Genomic DNA, 17,805 nt, shown 5'->3' on the forward strand with positions numbered 1-17,805 from the left:
GTTCTTAATTTGTTCCAATTGTAAGCATTTGTTGTTGAGTGTCGAGGATGGAAAAATGGGAAATTAGCTGTCTTTACATTGCCCTCCCTCCATTTAGTAAGACCATGGGGGGGAGGGCTGAGCGCTGCCTTTCAGAGGGATGCCACTGGAGGAAGGCTGGGTCGGGCAGTGGCCAGTGTTTTCTCCTGCACATTGGTTTGTTCGCTCTGCAGCTCACAATCGCCTGGTTTAGATTTCCTTGTTCAGTCTTCTGTGGACCTGACTGAACCCCACATCCTCTGCCGCTCTCCTAGTTTGTCTCTTAGACACTGAACTACATTTGATGCGAATGAATTTCATCTTCCTGAATTCCTCCCTCTCAGATCCGTGTCTCTCTAGGCCACATGTGTCAAACACAAGGCCCGCGGGCCAAATCCGTCCCGCCAGGCCTTGCAATGTGGCCCGCACCGCGCTGTCATCACTGCACTCCGCTGCGTTTCCATCACAATGACAGTTTATGACTGTTCAGTAAACCATTCGGCCCGCGATTTAGGCTGGATTTTAGATTTTGGCCCCTTCTCTGATTGAGTTCGACACCCCTACTCTAGGCTGTTTGCCTTCTGCCCCGGGCACAGCTGTCTTCCTGCATTCCCCCCACCACCTCCCGCAGGTTCTCTCTCTTTCCTGTGAGTGTCCTGCTCCCTACATTCTGTCTGCCTTTCCTGGTCACTCGCTCAGCACACAGCACGTGCTGCCTGAGAAACTGTGGGTGGGACATCCATTTCTGAGAACTTACTCATCAGGACACGGCAGTCCACCCTAGCAACTGACAGCTGGGCAGACGGGCCTTCTCCCTTCAGGCTGCTGACAGCATCACTCCATCACCGTCCAGCTCCCATTGTTGCTTCTGGCAAGGCTGGGCACATTCAAATTTCTGACCCTCTTATTTTCTTTCTCTAGGTTTGCAGAATCTCTTATTTGTCACTGTGCTCACTAGTGAGCGGTAGCCCTGGCACATGGTTTAATTTTTTTTACTGTGTTGGGAGGTCAGTGGCCCTAACATGTCCTTTGGTTCTGAAACAATCTTTCAGATCATTTTATCATCATCATCTTCATCACCATCATCCCTTTATCTCCTCCCTCACAACTCCTGTCATTGAACCCTAAAATGTCCCCTACTTTCCCAACTTTTCTATTGTCTGCCCTCTTTTCTAGATTTCTTCAACTTTATTTTCCAAACCTACTGAGAATGTCATATTCTTCATTTCCATCAGCTTGCTTTTGATCTCTGAGTTCTTTTCCCATAAATATTTTTATTCACATCCTATTTTCTGTTTAACAGCGGCTTTATTTTTTCTTCTCACTTGAAAATATAAGTGATAATTTTCCTGAAATCTTCTCCTCCCCCAGACAATATCTATTTCTTCCTCATTTCACTCTTGTATTATTTCTCCAATTGTTTCGATGTCTAAGTTTCAAGTGCCTGGTAGTCTTCGGTCCAATCTGCCTGTGAGGGTAGAAATCAGCATCTTGGAAACTGAGCGAAGCTCAGAGCTGGGAGCTTGTCTGCAGGGTGATCCAGCTGGGCCTTGTGCTTCCAGCACTTCCCCCTTCAGCGTCTTCCAGTCTGCAGTTCGTTCCCATGGGGCTGAGACACCTCACAGAAGGCTCTTCCAGTTCCGTGTTTAGGGAGGAGGGGCTGAGGGCTGCATGAGTGGGGAGACAGCTGGAGTCTCAGTGGCCAGCTGTAGGAGGTCACTAAGCTTCTTCCTGAATAACCAGTACCCTTACCTGGTGTCCCGTCTAGAGAAGCTGTTTTACCCAGAGAATAAAGCTCCACAATTCAGCTGGGATGGGGTGGGGGATGGGGGTAGGAGTCTCCCAGAGGTAAGTGCTGGGTTTGAGCAACCCAAGGGGTACTTGACTAGCTTTTCAATCCACACTCGTAAGTTCAATCACTTCCTCAGCCCCAGAGACCCACTGTGCCAACATGCCTGGTGCCACCAAGCCTGAGCCGTGTCCGCATATCAAGGAGTGAGTGGGGTTGGCTCTCTGGATAGCCTGTCTTGGGAGTAAGGTTTCGGGAACTTGAAAGTCAGTTCCCAATCAATCTTGTTTTAGAGCTCATAAAGTTTTGTTGCTATTGTCTTCTCTCTTGCCTTTCCTCTTGTTTTGGGTTTATGCCTTTTAAGTAAAAATGAATCTCTTTGTTGTAGTAGATTTTGAAGAAAAAAAATTAGATGCCTGTGTTCAGTCCGTCATCTTTACCTGGGTGTCCTCCATCCCTTACTCTCAACCGTGTGTGTCCTGGTTTAGGTGTGACTCTTAGAAAGAGCATATAATGATTTCATCTATCCACCTGACATTCTCTATATTGTGAACAGTTGAGTTTTTTTCCATTTAATCTCTAACCATTACAAAAACATACAGTAATATCTGTTACCCCCATTTTCTGTTTTCTTTATGCTTTTTTTTTTTGCTTATGTTTTTCTCTTTTAGTCCCTTCTATGTTTTTTCTATTTTATTTCCCTCTTTATTTTTTATTTATTTTTTTTTACTATTTTGAAGTTACACATTCTATTTCTATTCTTTTAGTGGTTACTCTAACTTTTCTAACTTGTGCATTTACTTTAAATGTATTACCTTTATTCTCCTTCCAGACAATGTAAGGACCTGAAGCACAACCTCCTTTCCAACATTTCATGTTAATATTTTCTAGTATTTTAGTGTCACTCTGCTTTCAACTCCCATCAAATTAATCATTATTATGTATCTACCATTAACTCAATGCTTATTAATATTTACTTACACTAAAGGGTAGCAGAATGTGCCGAAATATGCCATGATGGCATAAGGATTATTTTGAGCTGAAGGTGATTGAGAAGATTCAGATACAAAGTAAGCCTCTACACGTACCCCAAACCCCTTGCCCCCCACTTGCCTAAAAGTACAACATAAATTTGTAGGGGTGTCTCTCCTTTCCACACAAGGAGAAAGGGAAGGACAAAGGGAACTCTGGGCTCTTACCACCTAGAGAAGGCCCCAAAGAAGTAACGAACTTTACTAACGACTCTTATTTTCCACTAGTTTCTCCATATCATTGCCTTCCCATAATCTGTCGCCCTAGAAACTCAAATTCATTTCCCTTTGTTTTGCCACTTCTCTAAAAATTATTGTTCTTTTGTTGAGATCCTATATAAGCTGGTTTTAGCCCCTCCTTTGAGTCACTAATGGCCGAATCCTCCTATGCATACACACTGCACACAGTAACAAAACTTGCATTAATCTGTCCTTTCCCATTTAATTTGCAGAGCCACAGGAGAGGAAATACATAGAGGAAAAAAGACTTGTTTTCATTCCCACCCCATAGTCACTATTTTTTTCTTCTTTACAAGTTCTATCTTGCTACTTGCATTTCATTCCTGTCCTCTGGACATAATCTATTTCACATGAACTTAACTAGTTCTTTCAGTGAGAATATACAAGCAGTAAATTCTCTAAATTTTTGGCTGAAAATGTTGTTATAATCCCTTTATTCTCGAATAATAATTTAGTTTGTCATAGAATCTTGCATTCCTGTATTTTCGCTCAATACTTGAAGATTTTCCTTCGTTATTTCCCGGCATTTATTTTGGCTGATGAACAAATAGTCTGTTATCAGTCTAATTACTCCTCAATATGTAACTATCTTTTTCTCTGCTTAAATTAATAATTTCTTTTTCTCTGCTTAAATTAATAATTTCTTTTTCTCTGCTTAAATTAATAATTTCCAGTTTTATGACAATATGCTCAAGGATAGATTTCTTTGTGTTGATCTTAATCAGGACTTTTTGTGCTTCTTAAATCTAAAGATTATGTCTTTCATCAAATCTAAAATCTAGAAAAGAAATATTTAACCATAAACTTTCCCTCTCCATATGTTCTTCTTAGGAACCACTGCTAGACACAGTTTTGTATTCCACCATCCAAGCCACTCCATTTAATAATGTCTACATCCTTTTCTCTTGTACTTCATTCTAAGTGGTGACTTCAGATCTGTTTTAAAGTTCACCAATTTTTTGAGTGCAATTTTCTGTTAATCAATAAGGTTTTATATTATAGTAAGTATTTGAATTTTAAGAAGTTCTATTGTGTGTGTTTTTTGTCTTTGATTCTGCCTATATTTTTCATATTGCTTGCTTCTTTGGTCAAGGATTATTTTGTCCTTACTTAATTTTTAAATTGAGGCATAATTCTATAAATAAAAGGGTAATATGCAAAGTGACCCTAACAGCAGAACGACTGCTGGACCAGACACTATGAGGCCCACTGACCACCTCTTGGTCCCTTTCCCTGGCCAGCAGGCTCCAATCGCCTGAGGGCACCTGCTGCGGGGGCAGGGCTGGCAAGTGGGTGGAAACAGTTAACCTCTTGGTCCCTTCCAGCAGCCATCAGGCACTGATAACCAGATGGTGAATGGGGAACCAGGAGCGGGATGGTGGTAAGGGGCGGGGTCAGCTGCAGATAGCTAGGGAAGATGGCCCTGATCAGAGACCAGGCCTAGGGACCGTACCCACACATGAATTTTGTATGCCGGGCCTCTAGTTGACATATAACGTTGTATTTGTTTCAGGTGTACAACACCATGACTCGATGTCTGTGCATACTGCAAAATGACCACCACAATGGTCGGGTTAACACTTTCCACCATACATGGTGACAACATTTTTCTTAAAATATGATTACTTCAAAAATGTACCCTGGCACAGGCGGCCGTGCTAATCTTCTATGCATTATTCCAATGTTAGTACATGTGCTGCCAAAGCAAACAGTGGCCTTACTTAATTTTTAAATTTCATTTTAAACATAATTATTTTATATTTTCTTTCAGACTGTCCTATTGCTTTTGTTCCTAAGGGCACTGCTTCTCTGCCTCATTGTGCCTGAGGAGTCTCTCTCATGTCCATTCTATTTTTAGCCTATTTTTATTATAAGCTCAAGGCCAGCCAGGGCTGCTCTTCTGGGAATCCCATACGTTTTGACATCTGACATTGAGAGGACTCATATCTGCATTTACTGGGACCCTAGGGATTTCAATTGTCTGTCAGCAGTTTTATGTTAATTCTCCGCCTGGGAGGTGCCCGGCAGTAAATATAACTGGGCCTGGGTTTTGCTTCTCACCATGAGAAGCAAAACCCAGGCCCAGTTATATTTACTGCCCTGTTATATTTACTGCTCTTCCTCTGCAGGGAGTCCATGGCCAGACTAAAGGCGTCCTCAGTGCTGGTCCAAGCAGTGCTGGTCCCCTTTCTTCGGATGGGGACTCACCTAGATTTGGCAAACCCACGCCTGGTGTCACCTTACCCAAGAAGTGTGTCATCTCCCAGGATAGCTGACCCTTCCATCAAACACTGGGCCAGTGTCGTCAGAGGCAATTTTTTCTGAAAGGAAAAAATGGTTGCAATGAAGACTACTTTCCACACTTGCCTGCTTTCCTTAAAACAGCAAAAAGTCAAATACTCACCTAGATATTACATTAGCCAAGAAACAAAGTAACTTTAAAATATGTTTAAAACCTAAACATATTTACAGGATGTAATAATGATGGGGCAGATTCGGAGATAGCAAAATTCAGAAAAGTAAAACTGCATTAAACTTGTCAATCTGGAAAAGAAGCCTAAAACTTATAAGCTGCTAAAATTCTAACAGAAAGTGGGACAGCAGCAAGAAAAAAAGAGAACATTTAAAAATTATATTAACGAAGATTGGAGTAATGCTTTAATTTCCAAAAATCAACTCCTCACCTGAAAACTGTATTAGCCACATTTTATATATGAGGCAGATTAAAGTCAAGAAAGAGAAAAGCCCGGCCAGTGTTGTTCAGTGGTTGAGCATTGACCACTGAGGTCACTGTCTGATTCCTGGTCAGGGCACATGCCTGGGTTGTGGGCTCCATCCCCAGTAGGGGGTGGGCAGGAGGCGGTCTATCCATGATTCTCTCTCATAGTGTTTCTATCTCCCTCTCCCTTCCTCTCTGAAATTAAAAAAAAAAAAATTATTAAAAAAAGAAAACAGTTTTCACATGCCATTACAATACAAAGAATGTAAGCTTCAACAAAAAGGCACACTCCAAATAAGATAAAATAGTCCACAAGCACATGAAAAGATTCTTAATGTCATTAGTAATTAGGGAAATTCAAATCAAAGATACCACCACCTCGAGATACCACCTCACACTAGGATGGCTATACTAGTATAAATAATACATATTTGTGAAAATCAGAAAGTGAGTATTGGGGAGCCTATGGAGACACTTGAGCCCAATGCCTTGCTGGTGGAAATGCACAGGGGGCAGCACTGGGGGAAAGTCCAGCAGTGTTTCAATCAGGTAGATAACTGTCACATGGCCCAGCCATCCCACTCCCGGGCAGACACTGCAATAACTGAAAACAAATGGTCCGACAAAAACACGCACATGAATGTGAACAGCAGCCCTGATCACAACAGGCAGAAGGCGGGAACAGCTCAAAGAGCGAGTGGAAAAACAAAGGAATGTTACTCAGCCATAAAAAGGAGTGACGTCTTAACACAGGCTACCACCTGGATTAACTGGAAAGCATCATGAGAAGGGAAAGGAGCCAGAGACCATGGAGCACATACTGTATGCTTCTATTATATGAAGCGTGCAGAGTAAACAAATCCACTGTGGTGAGCTGGCACAGCCATGGCATACTCAGCCCCAGGGCACCTGATGTGCCACACCAGCTCAGCCCTGACGGGACAGTGAAGGATTGAGAAAAGACAGACAAGAGAATGAAAGCTGGGTCTGGGTGGGACGCTGTCCTCTCTGATGGAACGACAGCGTCACGAAGTACAAGCAGTGTCTTTATTTTGTAGCAGATGCCATGAGGCAAAGTAAGGACCTGGCCAAGATGTTTACAACATTCTCATGAGTTTTGATCCTACTCAGTTACATGCACCTGAACTCTATCAAGCTCATATCACTCAGGCTCATGGGGCCACGTGTTTGGACTACAGGTTCAAGTTTACAACTACAGCTGTTGGCTATCACTGTGCGGGGAGGGCTCTGCCCTCCAGGCTGGGACTTGCCCGTGGCCAGGAGAGGACTGAGCCCTCTCATTAGTTCGAGGCTTGAGAGGCTTGAACCTGTCCAAACACTGTAGCCACTCTCCACAATCCATAGACACAGAAAATAGATTAGTGGTTGCTGGGGGCTGCGGGGAGGAGAAATGGGGAATGATTGCTTATAAATATGGGGTTTCCTTTGGGATGAGGAGAATGTTCTGGAATTAGATGGTGAGGGTAGTTGCACAAAGTTGTGAATGTACTAAATATCACTGAATTGTACACTTTAAAATAGCTAAAATGGTAATTTTTATATTGTGTGGAAAGGAGGGAAGAGGGAAGGGAAGAGGAGAGAGGTGGGCAGGGAGAAGAATATTGCTACAGGAGTGCAGCATGGCCCATGCCCTGCTTCCTACTGGGGCCCTCACCTCCTGGGCCCGCCCGCCCAGCACACACTGACAGTGAGGTAAGAGCTGAGAGCAGGTCCTCCGGCCCCCACTGCCACACCGACAGCCTTCAGGCGGAAAGAGACTGAACTGCACCCCGCCCCACGCCTCCTGGGGTATTCCTGGGGGAGCCTCCGCTCTACCCCATGTCCAGTCAGTATGGGAGTGCTGCCCAGGCACCGCACGGTGCTGAGTGACAAGAGACCGGGCGTACATCCTAGTGCAGGCAGACAAGTAATAAACTCAGAAACTCTGGAGGGAATCCTTTCAAATACCTGGGAGCCCTATGGACAAGAGGAAGTGAGAGGATGGGTCAGTGGGCGGCTGTGGAGTAAGGAGCAGGATGAAGGGGGTGACATTTAATATGGTCCAGAGTAAGAGAGTCAGCTAAGCCTCAAGAAGATCTGAGAGAGAACATTCCAGGTAAAGGGAGCAAACGTGCAGAGGCTGTGAGGAGGGAAAGGGCATGGCCTGCCCCAGGTCCCCAAGGAGGCCAACAGGCTGGAGCACAGGGGTGCCAGGGAGAGCACTGGGTGGTGGGCAGAGGGGAGATTATGTGGGGCCTGTCAGCCAGAGGCAGGCACTGGGTTTCACTCGAAGGGCATGAGGGGACAACCGGAGGGCTTACGAAGAATAGGGTCCAGCCTGGCTGGTGTGGCAGAGTGGCTGAGTACATCCTAGTGCAGGCAGACCTATGAACCAGGTCACGGTTGGATTCCCAGTCAGGGCACATGTTTGGATGGTGGGCTCCATCCCCAGTTGGGGGCGTGCAGGAGGCAGCTGATCAATGATGTTCTTTCATCATTGATGTTTCTCTTTCCCTCTCCCTTCCTCTCTCTTTAAAACAACAAACATTAAAAAAAAAAAAGAAAAGAAAAGGAAAGGAAAGGAAAGGAAAGGAAAGGAAAGGAAAGAAAAGAAAAGAAAAGAAAAGAAAAGAAAAGAAAAGAAAAGAAAAGAAAAGAAAAAGAAGATGATGCCCTAGTGGGTTTGGCTCAGTGGTTAGAGCGTTGGGCTGTGGACTGAAGGATCCCAGGTTCAATTCCAGTCAAGGGCACATGTCCAGATTGCAGGCTCCATCCCCAGTAGGGGGTGTGCAGGAGGCAGCCAATCCATGATTCTCTCTCATCATGGATGTTTCTCTCTCTCTCCCTCTCCCTTCCTCTCTGAAATCAATAAAAATGTATTTAAAAAAATAATAAAAATTAAAATTAAAAAAAGAAGAATTAAAATAACCCTAATCCTGAGACAAACAACTCAATGACTTGAGAGTGGGATCAGCTTGGAGATAGGTTTGGGACTCCATGGGTGGATTAAAATAACCCTAATCCTGAGACAAACAACTCAATGGCTTGAGAGTGGGATCAGCTTGGAGATAGGTTTGGGGCTCCATCCACTAGAGTGAGGAATCTGGTTTGAACAGCTCCAGGAGATCTCCACCTTCTGAGGCACCTCCAGGAGAGACCTAGGGAGGGAGTTCAACTCCCATGCGTGACCTGGAAGTTCATGTGGCTCCTGAGGTGACTCGGGTGGAGAGAGCCTTGGCACCTGTGTGGATCAGGCCTTCGTCCGGTCTAAAACATACCCCTCCCTGCCTTAGGCCACTCCACTGAAGCCAGATGCCCTTCACTCAAAGGTTAAACGTACTGCCCCATCATTTCAGAGAAAATGGAACATCCTTCGAGCAAAAAACCAGACCAGGCAACTCAGTAATAATACATTCAAATTAAAGCATGGCTTTCGGACTGTCCTACAAAGCTGTTAGGTACAAGTTTCTAAGCGACTTAATTAAAGGCACAGGAGAGAATATCTTAGGAGAGCCTCACCTATTAAAAAGGCTTATTTAAAGCAAATCTTAGAAAATCTCTGAAGCAGTTTAAAGAAAAGAATTGAGCAGCTGTACTTGTTATGCTCACAGAGAACATGGCGCTCAAGGTACAGGTTCTTCATGGTGTGATCCGTGCCCCTGGGGCATCTGGCAATGCCTGCAGATGGTTCTGGTTGTCACAATGTAAGGAACATTACTGGCATCCAGAGGGTAGAGGCCAGGGCTGCTGCTGAGCAGCTTACAACACTCCGGAGTCTCCCAGAATAATGGATTACCCAGCCCCAACACAATGGGTGCGGAGGCTGAGAAAACTGGCCTAAGGCAAGGTCTTCAATCTGCAAGTTCCTAAAATATTCTAGCAACCACCCGTGAGGACCTTCTCCCTGGGTCAGACAGCACATGTGGCACTGTGCGCTCACACAGGAAGGCTGTTCTGCTTTTTGCAGGATCCCAGAGTCCCATGACCCTCCTTTAGGGCAGGGCCACAGCTCTTCCGATCCTTCAGAATCTGACAAGGAGCAGCTTAGCATAATGGCTCTGAACTTCAGCTCTGATGGTCCTCACAGGTCATTCTAGCCTAACAGTGGAGCCAGAATGACAGCGGCGGGCTGTATTCCTTTATATTATTCACGTTATGCATTGTGATAGGCATTTACATGCATCACTTCACTGAATTCTCAAACACCCTCCTGGGTAGGGATTCATTATTGCCATCCCTGCTTTCTAAATGAAGGAAGCAAGGCATAAAGAGGCAACTGATCCCCAAGGCCAGGCAGCATTAGGAAGCAGGAGAGCTGAGTTTCACCCTGGGCTAGTCAGGTCCAGGGCTGAAGTTCAGAGCCATCATGCTGAAGGATCCAAGCTGGCTTGCTGGTGTGTGAGGCATGTTCCACGCCCAAAATACTCATGGGCCATCCATCCATCCATCCATGACACAATCTATTTTTAGCATTGCCTGGCCTGTGGCAGGCTTTGTTCCAGGCATTAAGAATATAGTCGTGCCCTAGCTGGTTTGGCTCAGTGGTTAGATCATTGGCCTCAAGGACTGAAGGGTCTCAGGTTCAATTCCAGTCAAGGGCACATGTCTGAGTTGCGAGCTCGATCCCCAGTCTGGGGCATGCAAGAGGCAGCCGATCAATGATTCTCTCTCATCATTGATATTTCTATCTATCTTCCTTCCTTCTTCCTTCCTCTCTGGAATCAATAAAAATATATTATATTAAAAAAAAAGAATATAGTCGTGACGAAGAGATGAGATCCCTGCTCCCACGGAGCTCACGTATCAGTGATGGGGAACAGACACATGAGCAAATCAATGCTCACAGTGATTCCAGAGAATAAAGTGATATGCAGACAATAAAATGGGGTGCTGTGACTGGGTTGGAGGACGCAAATGCATTAGGTGGTAGCAGAAAGAATGGAACAATGCCTTGCTGGCCTAAAATACTGGGTAAGAATATTCCCTGCGGAGGGTAGAGCAAGTGCAAAGGCCCTGAGGATATGACTGAGCATGTTCAGTGACAGGTCAGTGCAGCCAGAGAATAACAATTGAGGGCAGGGGAGCAAGAGCTGAACTCCAAGATGCAGGGTCCCAGGGCCAAGATAAGGAGCTGGATTTTATTCTACAACCGGAATCCTTTGTGGGATTTAAGCAGGAGAGTGGCATCAACTGGTTCCCATTTTAGACACTCAGGTTATAGAGAATGGATTGTGAGGGGGTTGGGGTCAGAGTGGGGAGTGGAAAGGCTGCTAAGAACCACTATGTCAGGCCAGAGATGATAAGTGCCTGGCCTGGTGTGGCCAAAGCTGGAGCCAATGGAAGTGCTCTGGAGGAGGAGCCAGCAGGACTTGGTGAGTAGATGAGGGGAATGAGGGATGGAGTGGGTTTCAGGGCCCTAGTTTGAGTGACTGCTGAGTAGATGACACTTGATAAGATCACCTAGGGAGAAAATATGGTCCTTAATCAAGAACTCCCCATGAACTATAGAGTTTTCAGCTCTATCAGGAGCAGTACCTGGCAAAGAAAAACAAAGAAGTCGAGAATAGTCTATAGTAAATCCACTTACCTGCTTAAATACAGATCCAGACATCATCCCTTATCTCTCCTCCCTTTCCGTACCCCACACAGCTGGTCCTTAACAAAGTCCTAATGGTGTCTGTTCATCTGTCCCCATCACCGCTTTTCTCTCCCTCTGCTTTCTTAGTGTTTCCTTCTTTTTTGCTTTTCCACACTTTATTTTTTGTTTTTATTAAATTTATTGGGATGACACTGCTTAATAAGGTTTCAAGTGTGCATTTCTGTGACACATGATCTGTGTGCCCATCACCCAGTCACATCATCTTCCCTCTACCAAGTTTCTGGCCCCTTTACCTTTTTCTACCCCACCCCCACCCTCTAGTAATATGGTACAATTGTCTGTATCTATTAGTTCCCCTCCTTTCTCCCTCTCTCTCTTCACCCATCTCCTTTCCTATTAATTACAAAGAACTAGGCACATATTTCAGTATTTGAGGCAATTAATAAGTCCTGCTTCCCATTAAATCTCTTGAAGTGCTACTCCAGAAAAAAACTGAAAAATTTAGCCTCGGAAATATTTTCCTGCAGGTCTTTGACTTTCTTTTCAGCCAGATCACTTGCATTCTAGGAGAGAAAAAGGAATCCCTGACGGAATTAAGCACGTGAAATATGTGTAGTGAAGTCACGGGTGTGTACATGCCTGAGCACCTACTTCCACCAGACGTCTTCAGGTCAGCTTCATTGATAGGTTAGTCACTGCCTGCCCACAGGGCCCAGCCACACTGCAGGCCTGTCTTCCTGCTAACCAGGCCCTGGTGGGTGTGCTAGCAGGTGAGTCATGGACAGTCACGGCAAACCCATTTCTCTCGGACACATATTCACCTCTCAGCCTCCCTTGCAGCTAGGTAGGGAGACATGAAAGAAAATGTTCTGGGCAGGATATTTTTCTCCCGGATAAGAACCCTCCCACCACCCTCCCACTTCCTGCCTTCAATGTGGCTCTGTGTAGACCTAATGCCTAGAGCTGATGAACAAACCTGGGACCAGCCACTTCCAACAAGTTAAGTCAGTCACTCACGCTTAATCCCCGAATTAATTAACTATGCTTTTTATTTTTTCCATTCTGAGGCTTTGGCATCTGGGGCCTGGCTAACCTTGGAAGGACTGCCCCTCGGAGGGTTAGCCAATTCCTAGGGACAGTAACTAACTCTCCTAAGAATGTGCCTTTCAAATGCAAACCAACCAATGGGGAGCACCCACCACTTCCCTTATAGGGCCCTCACACTCTAGGCCACCACCCATCTGCCCCAATCCCCCAGCTTCCAAGCAGCCGCTGTGGCCCTCCCACCGCTGAAAGCATTCAAACTAGCCAACCAGAGCCTGCTCAGCTGCCTCATCTGCTTCATCCCCTGACCCTGGTGCTTCTCTGTGAGGCCCTGAGTGGCACGGTGCCCTTCCTCTGGGGAACTGTAAGTCACAAACTATCTTCTCAGTGCCAGCCATCCCCCAACCCGTTGGCCTTGGCATATCTCAGCTTTTCTATTAACACACTGTATTTTAGAACGCTCAGGGAGGGTCAATTATCCTAACTGAGATAATCTGCAAGACTCTCAATCCAATTAAAACTCTACAAAGCTAGGTAATGTTATTTCATCCCGGACCAATAATGCTGGTAGCAATCACAGCAACGCCAGTTTCAAGCCTCAGGAGGCAACTCATGATACCCAGACACTGCGCTGTGGATGCATGATTTCACAAACAGTGCTTCTTGGAACAAAACAAAGGAGGTGGGCGACGGGCAGGCTGGCTGCCGGCTCCCACCAAAACTGCACCTGAGACTCACTCGGAGGTTTCTGTGGCTAAAGGGTTTCATGCCCGAAGCAATTTTGCAAACTCTCCCTTTGACTGTCCAGCTTCCCCTCGCTGAAATCCCTGACGGACATTTTACTTAAACCACACGTGAGTGATTCTTGCTGGGGACATGAGGAAAGATAGAACCGGGCTGGGAAGAAAAGGAATGATGGGCAGCACGTGGAACGGGTCCCATCTGCAACAAGAGAGGGGATGAAGGGCGAGGCAGGCGCACTCCATGGCAATCAATGGAAACGAGGCCGACACAGGGGTGTGTGCAGGGTGCTCTGGGGGACCACCAGGAAACGAAAGTCAACAGTAACTCCAGGACAGAAAAAACTCCAACAGCCCTGGCCGGTGAGGCCCCGTTGGCTGGAGGGTTGTCCTATTCACCTAAAGCTTGTGGATTTGATTCCCGGTCAGGGAACATGCCCAGGTTTCCAGTTGGATCCCTTGTCAGGGTGTGTAAGGGAGGCAGCCAATCAATGTTTCCCTTTCATGTCAATGTTTCTCTCTGTTAACCCCTCCCCTAAAATCAATTAAAAAATAACCCAGTGAGGATTAAAAAAATAAAAATAAAAAATAGCCACCAAACATGTTGATTGTAAATTTAAGGAAAGAAAAATAAACCTCCTAGATTGCATATCCCATCTAAGAATATATTTTAATCTGGTGGAGAAAAGAAGGCAGGGGTCTCGGAAGTGAAGTGAGCCTGCACCGACAGTGGTCGGCAAACCTTGGCTCGCAAGCCACATGTGGCTCTTTGGCCCCTTGAGTGTGGCTCTTCCACAAGAACCACAGCTTGGGCGAGTCTATTTTGAAGAAGTGGCGTTAGAAGAATTTTAAGTTTAAAAAATTTGGCTCTCAAAAGAAATTTCAATCTTATACTGTTGATATTTGGCTCTGTTGACTAGTGAGTTTGCCGACCACTGGATTAGGACTACCCAGTGAGATCACATGATGCAGCGCCTTATTACTAATGAGGGCTAGCCACAGACAGGAGAGCACTTTCCTTTAGCACGCTCTCTTCATTGTTTCCTTACAGCAAAAACTGTTTTCCAGGACCTTTCTAGGTCACGTGTACCTTCCCAAAACAGTATAACTTTTCCCAGGAGATCTTAGGACACTATTGAGGCTGTGGAACCTATAAAGGAGCTGCAACAGGGCTAAGAGCAAGAGTAAAGCCCCCAAATGTGGGATCTCAAGCCTCTCGGCTGCCCCGACAGGGAGGACACGGGGAGAAATTTGCAACCTTGCCTGCTGAGGGCAGAGGATGCTCCAGGCGGGGTTCCAGGGCAGGGAGGGGCACACAGGAGCTATCCCGGAGGTTGATTCTCAGACACAGAAGTGACTGTATGAACAGTGATAGGAAACACAGCCCTAAGAATAGGACCCTGTCATCGAAGGGAGCCCTGTCATCAGAGGGACCCTGTCATGAGCAGCCAAACCTGAACCTGCCCGTGGCTGGAGGGCACTTACAGAGCGCTTGTCGGCCTCGGCGCCTTGCTGGCCCTGGAGACACGCGGTCAGCTTCTTGTGCGTGCTGTGCGAAACCTGCTTCACCAGCTCCAGGCGCTTCTCCACCTGCACACAGACAGGGGGTGGTGTCACGGGGTGCGGGCTAGGTCAGGGGGAGTCCTGGGTCTGGATCCGGGTGTGCTTCTGCAGAGAGGGTACTGTCGGGAGACACCTCCTTCTGCAGGACTGGAAGGGGCCTGGTCTCAGGGATGGGGCCACTGCTAAGCGTACAAGGAAATGACTTCCAATGGCTCCTAAAAATCTCACCCAAGCTGGCAACCAGAATGCCGGGGACTGCTGCACAGGACAGAGCCTGTCTCCCCACGGACCTGGTGGGGGCAGCTCACGGTGACACACACTGGGGAGGGCCTGCTCTGACGGGTAGGACAGCCTCGCTGTCCACCAGCTGAGCCGGGCAGCCTTACCTGAAGGAGGTCTTCACTCAGAACTTCAGTCTTTTCTGCCCTAAAGAGAAAAATGAGAAAGCCATCAGCCAAATAAACAAACGCGGACCATGTTCTCATACTTCCTCCCCACTATGTCCTCTCATGGAGAGATGAGGAAAGTAGAGACAATAGGAGCAATAATTTATAAGAGAAAACATCGATAATACAGAAGTTGACCACCAACTTAACATACTCTAGTAATTGCAAACATACTCTGCAGAGTTTCCTGCTACAGACTGCCACCTGGGTGAATGAAACAAACACACTTTTTGTCTTCCCAGTCCTGTTTTTGAGGGAACAGAATTAAGCGGGTTCTCCCGCTGATCCCTCCAATATAAACAACTGCCAACACAGGCTCAGCACAGTGTCCCGGTGACACACACAATGCTGACACGGAGACCAGTGCTGCGCCCTCTTTCCCCCCCCCCTCCCTTCCCAGTGCGGGGCTCAACCTTGAGATTTTCAGGGACAGAACGTGGACCAGCTCTGTGGGCAGTCCCGGCCTCAGGACAGAGGGAGACGTAAGTCTTTGGAGAACAGCACTTCTGATTCAGCGCCCGGAGATGCTCGGAGGGAAGGCTCAGGCGAGAGATGTCCACACAGGTGTGCTCTTCCTCTCCTCCCCTCTACTCAGCTCTCTCACACTCACATCCAATGCCAATTCACAGGAACACAAATCAGCACTTGAGCAGTATGCAGAGAGAGACTGATCTCATCAAAGAGTGTAACACACGTATAAAATATTGAAGAATGATGTATTAAAAAATCCGTGAGTGACAGGACTTCTGCCTCTGAGAATACGGAGTAATCACATCTCACCTACTCCTCTCACTAAGTATTATACAAACAAAACCCAGGGCACTACATACAAAACAAACATAAGAAAACTGCAGGTGGAGGACAGGCGGACTGGCTAGGAATCTCTGGACCCAAGGAATGGATGGTGGGAATTTTTTTGCTTCTTATGTTCCAAACTTGGAGCTCAGGAGGCTGCGACCTGAAACACCAAAGGGTGCGGACACAACGACCCACCCAAAGCCTGGTCTCTGTAACTTCCCTAGTGCGTTATTTATAGGCGATAACTGCTTGCTCAGCCAAACACTACAGAAAAGTCCGTTTTCCTGGCCCACCCACACAGGCAAAGGCTGAGCAGGGTGCAGGAAGGAGCCACCCTCCCCAGGCACCCATTCCACCTCCCTCCCCACAGCCAGGTATCAGTGCCAGGAAATAAATATGGAACTGGGACACGGGTCCCTGCTGGGCAGTGACAATGGGAACCACATGGGTAACCTGGACATCCACCTTCATTGGTGGTAGCGAAGCATCCTCTCTTCCCCGGGAGGCCCAGTGGAAAGTCAGGGCTTCCACCACTGCCCAGCAGGAAACCGGCCACCCTCTTCCCTGGTGTCAATGAGAGCCAAGGGGAGCAATACTGAGGCACGCTCCCCCTCCCAGCCAGGGAGGTATCAGTGAAGGCCTACAGGGGAGCCAGAATTCCTACTTCCACCCAGCAATAACGGGGAGCACCCCACTCTTGGGGAAATGGGGACAAGAAGGCCGAGTAGAGGACCTAGATTTTTATTCCCACTTGGCAGTAACAGAGAAAAATTCTACCTCCCTCTGCTGGCTTTGAGTAAAGCCAGCTAAAGAGAAAGTTTAAGTAAGGCCCAGTGTCTCATAATATAATACAATGTCCAGGTTTCAGTAAAAAATTACTCATTATACCAACAACTGGAAAATCTCAAATTGAATGAAAAACGATAAACAATAAATGTCAACATCAGGGATGGCAGAAATGTTAAAATTATCTGACAAAGACTAAAGTATTCAGTATATAAATGCTACACAAATAAAAATAGCAAGTCTCATAAAAGAAGAAGAAATGAAAATTTTACATCTGAAAATTGCAATGATGTAAAATTAAAAAACCCAGTAGATGAGTTCAACTGCAGACCAGAGGGGGCAAAGGAAAGAATCAATGAACTGAAAGGAAGCACAATAAAAAATGTCCTGATCTGAACAACAGAGCAAAAACAGACCAAACCAAGAACCAAATAAAAATAAAGTTTCAGGGACCTCTAGACCTATAAAAGAAGACTAAATATTTATGTCATCAGAAAAAGAGAATAAAAAAGACATTGCTGAAAAAGTATTCAAAGAAATAATGGCTGAAATTTTTGCAAATTTGGTAAAACACATAAATCTACCTACTGAAGATGCTGAGCAACCCTTAAACAGGATAAACACAAAAAAAAATTCTCACCAAAACTCATAGTTAAACTTCTATAAACTAAGACAAAGGCAATTTTGACACTAGTGAGAGAGAAATTAATTACACCTCACAAATGGAAGGAACACTTAGAATTATATTTCTTTTGAGAAATCATGTAGAAGAGAAGAAAGTGGCACACTATTTTTCAAGTGCTGAAAGAAAAAATCTCAATCTAGAATCCTATCCCCAGTGAAAATATTCTTCAGAGATGAAGAAGAAATCAAGTTATTCCAAGTTAAAGAAAAACAAAATAAAATTGTTATCAGTTGTCTAAAGAAAGGTATCTAAAAAAAAATTAGTTAAGAAAAGAACCTTGAAATATCAGAAAGAAAAAAGAACATGATGAACAAAAGTTGTAAATACAAGTCTTTCTCCTCCTGAGT

The 17,805-nt window shown here is 45.7% G+C and overlaps 1 protein-coding gene across 5 annotated transcripts in view; it reads right to left on the bottom strand.

The window, feature by feature from the left end:
• Positions 1–17,805, bottom strand: part of ARHGAP44 (Rho GTPase activating protein 44) — a 156,906-nt gene that overhangs the window by 61,333 nt on the left and 77,768 nt on the right. For 4 of the 5 annotated variants that reach the window (XM_036451905.2, XM_036451906.2, XM_036451907.1 and 1 more), the window contains exons 2-4: positions 15,130–15,169; positions 14,666–14,770; positions 5,323–5,399 (exon numbers count right to left, since the gene is read on the bottom strand). In XM_036451905.2, coding sequence (XP_036307798.1) covers positions 5,323–5,399; positions 14,666–14,770; positions 15,130–15,169 — 222 coding nt within the window. Of the gene's footprint in view, positions 1–5,322; positions 5,400–14,661; positions 14,771–15,129; positions 15,170–17,805 lie in introns of those variants that run through there. The other variant, XM_036451909.1, reaches the window with a different exon arrangement.

The sequence above is a fragment of the Pipistrellus kuhlii genome, unplaced genomic scaffold, assembly GCF_014108245.1.
Source record: "Pipistrellus kuhlii isolate mPipKuh1 unplaced genomic scaffold, mPipKuh1.p scaffold_m20_p_23, whole genome shotgun sequence".
In the NCBI taxonomy this organism is placed as follows: Eukaryota; Metazoa; Chordata; class Mammalia; order Chiroptera; family Vespertilionidae; genus Pipistrellus; species Pipistrellus kuhlii.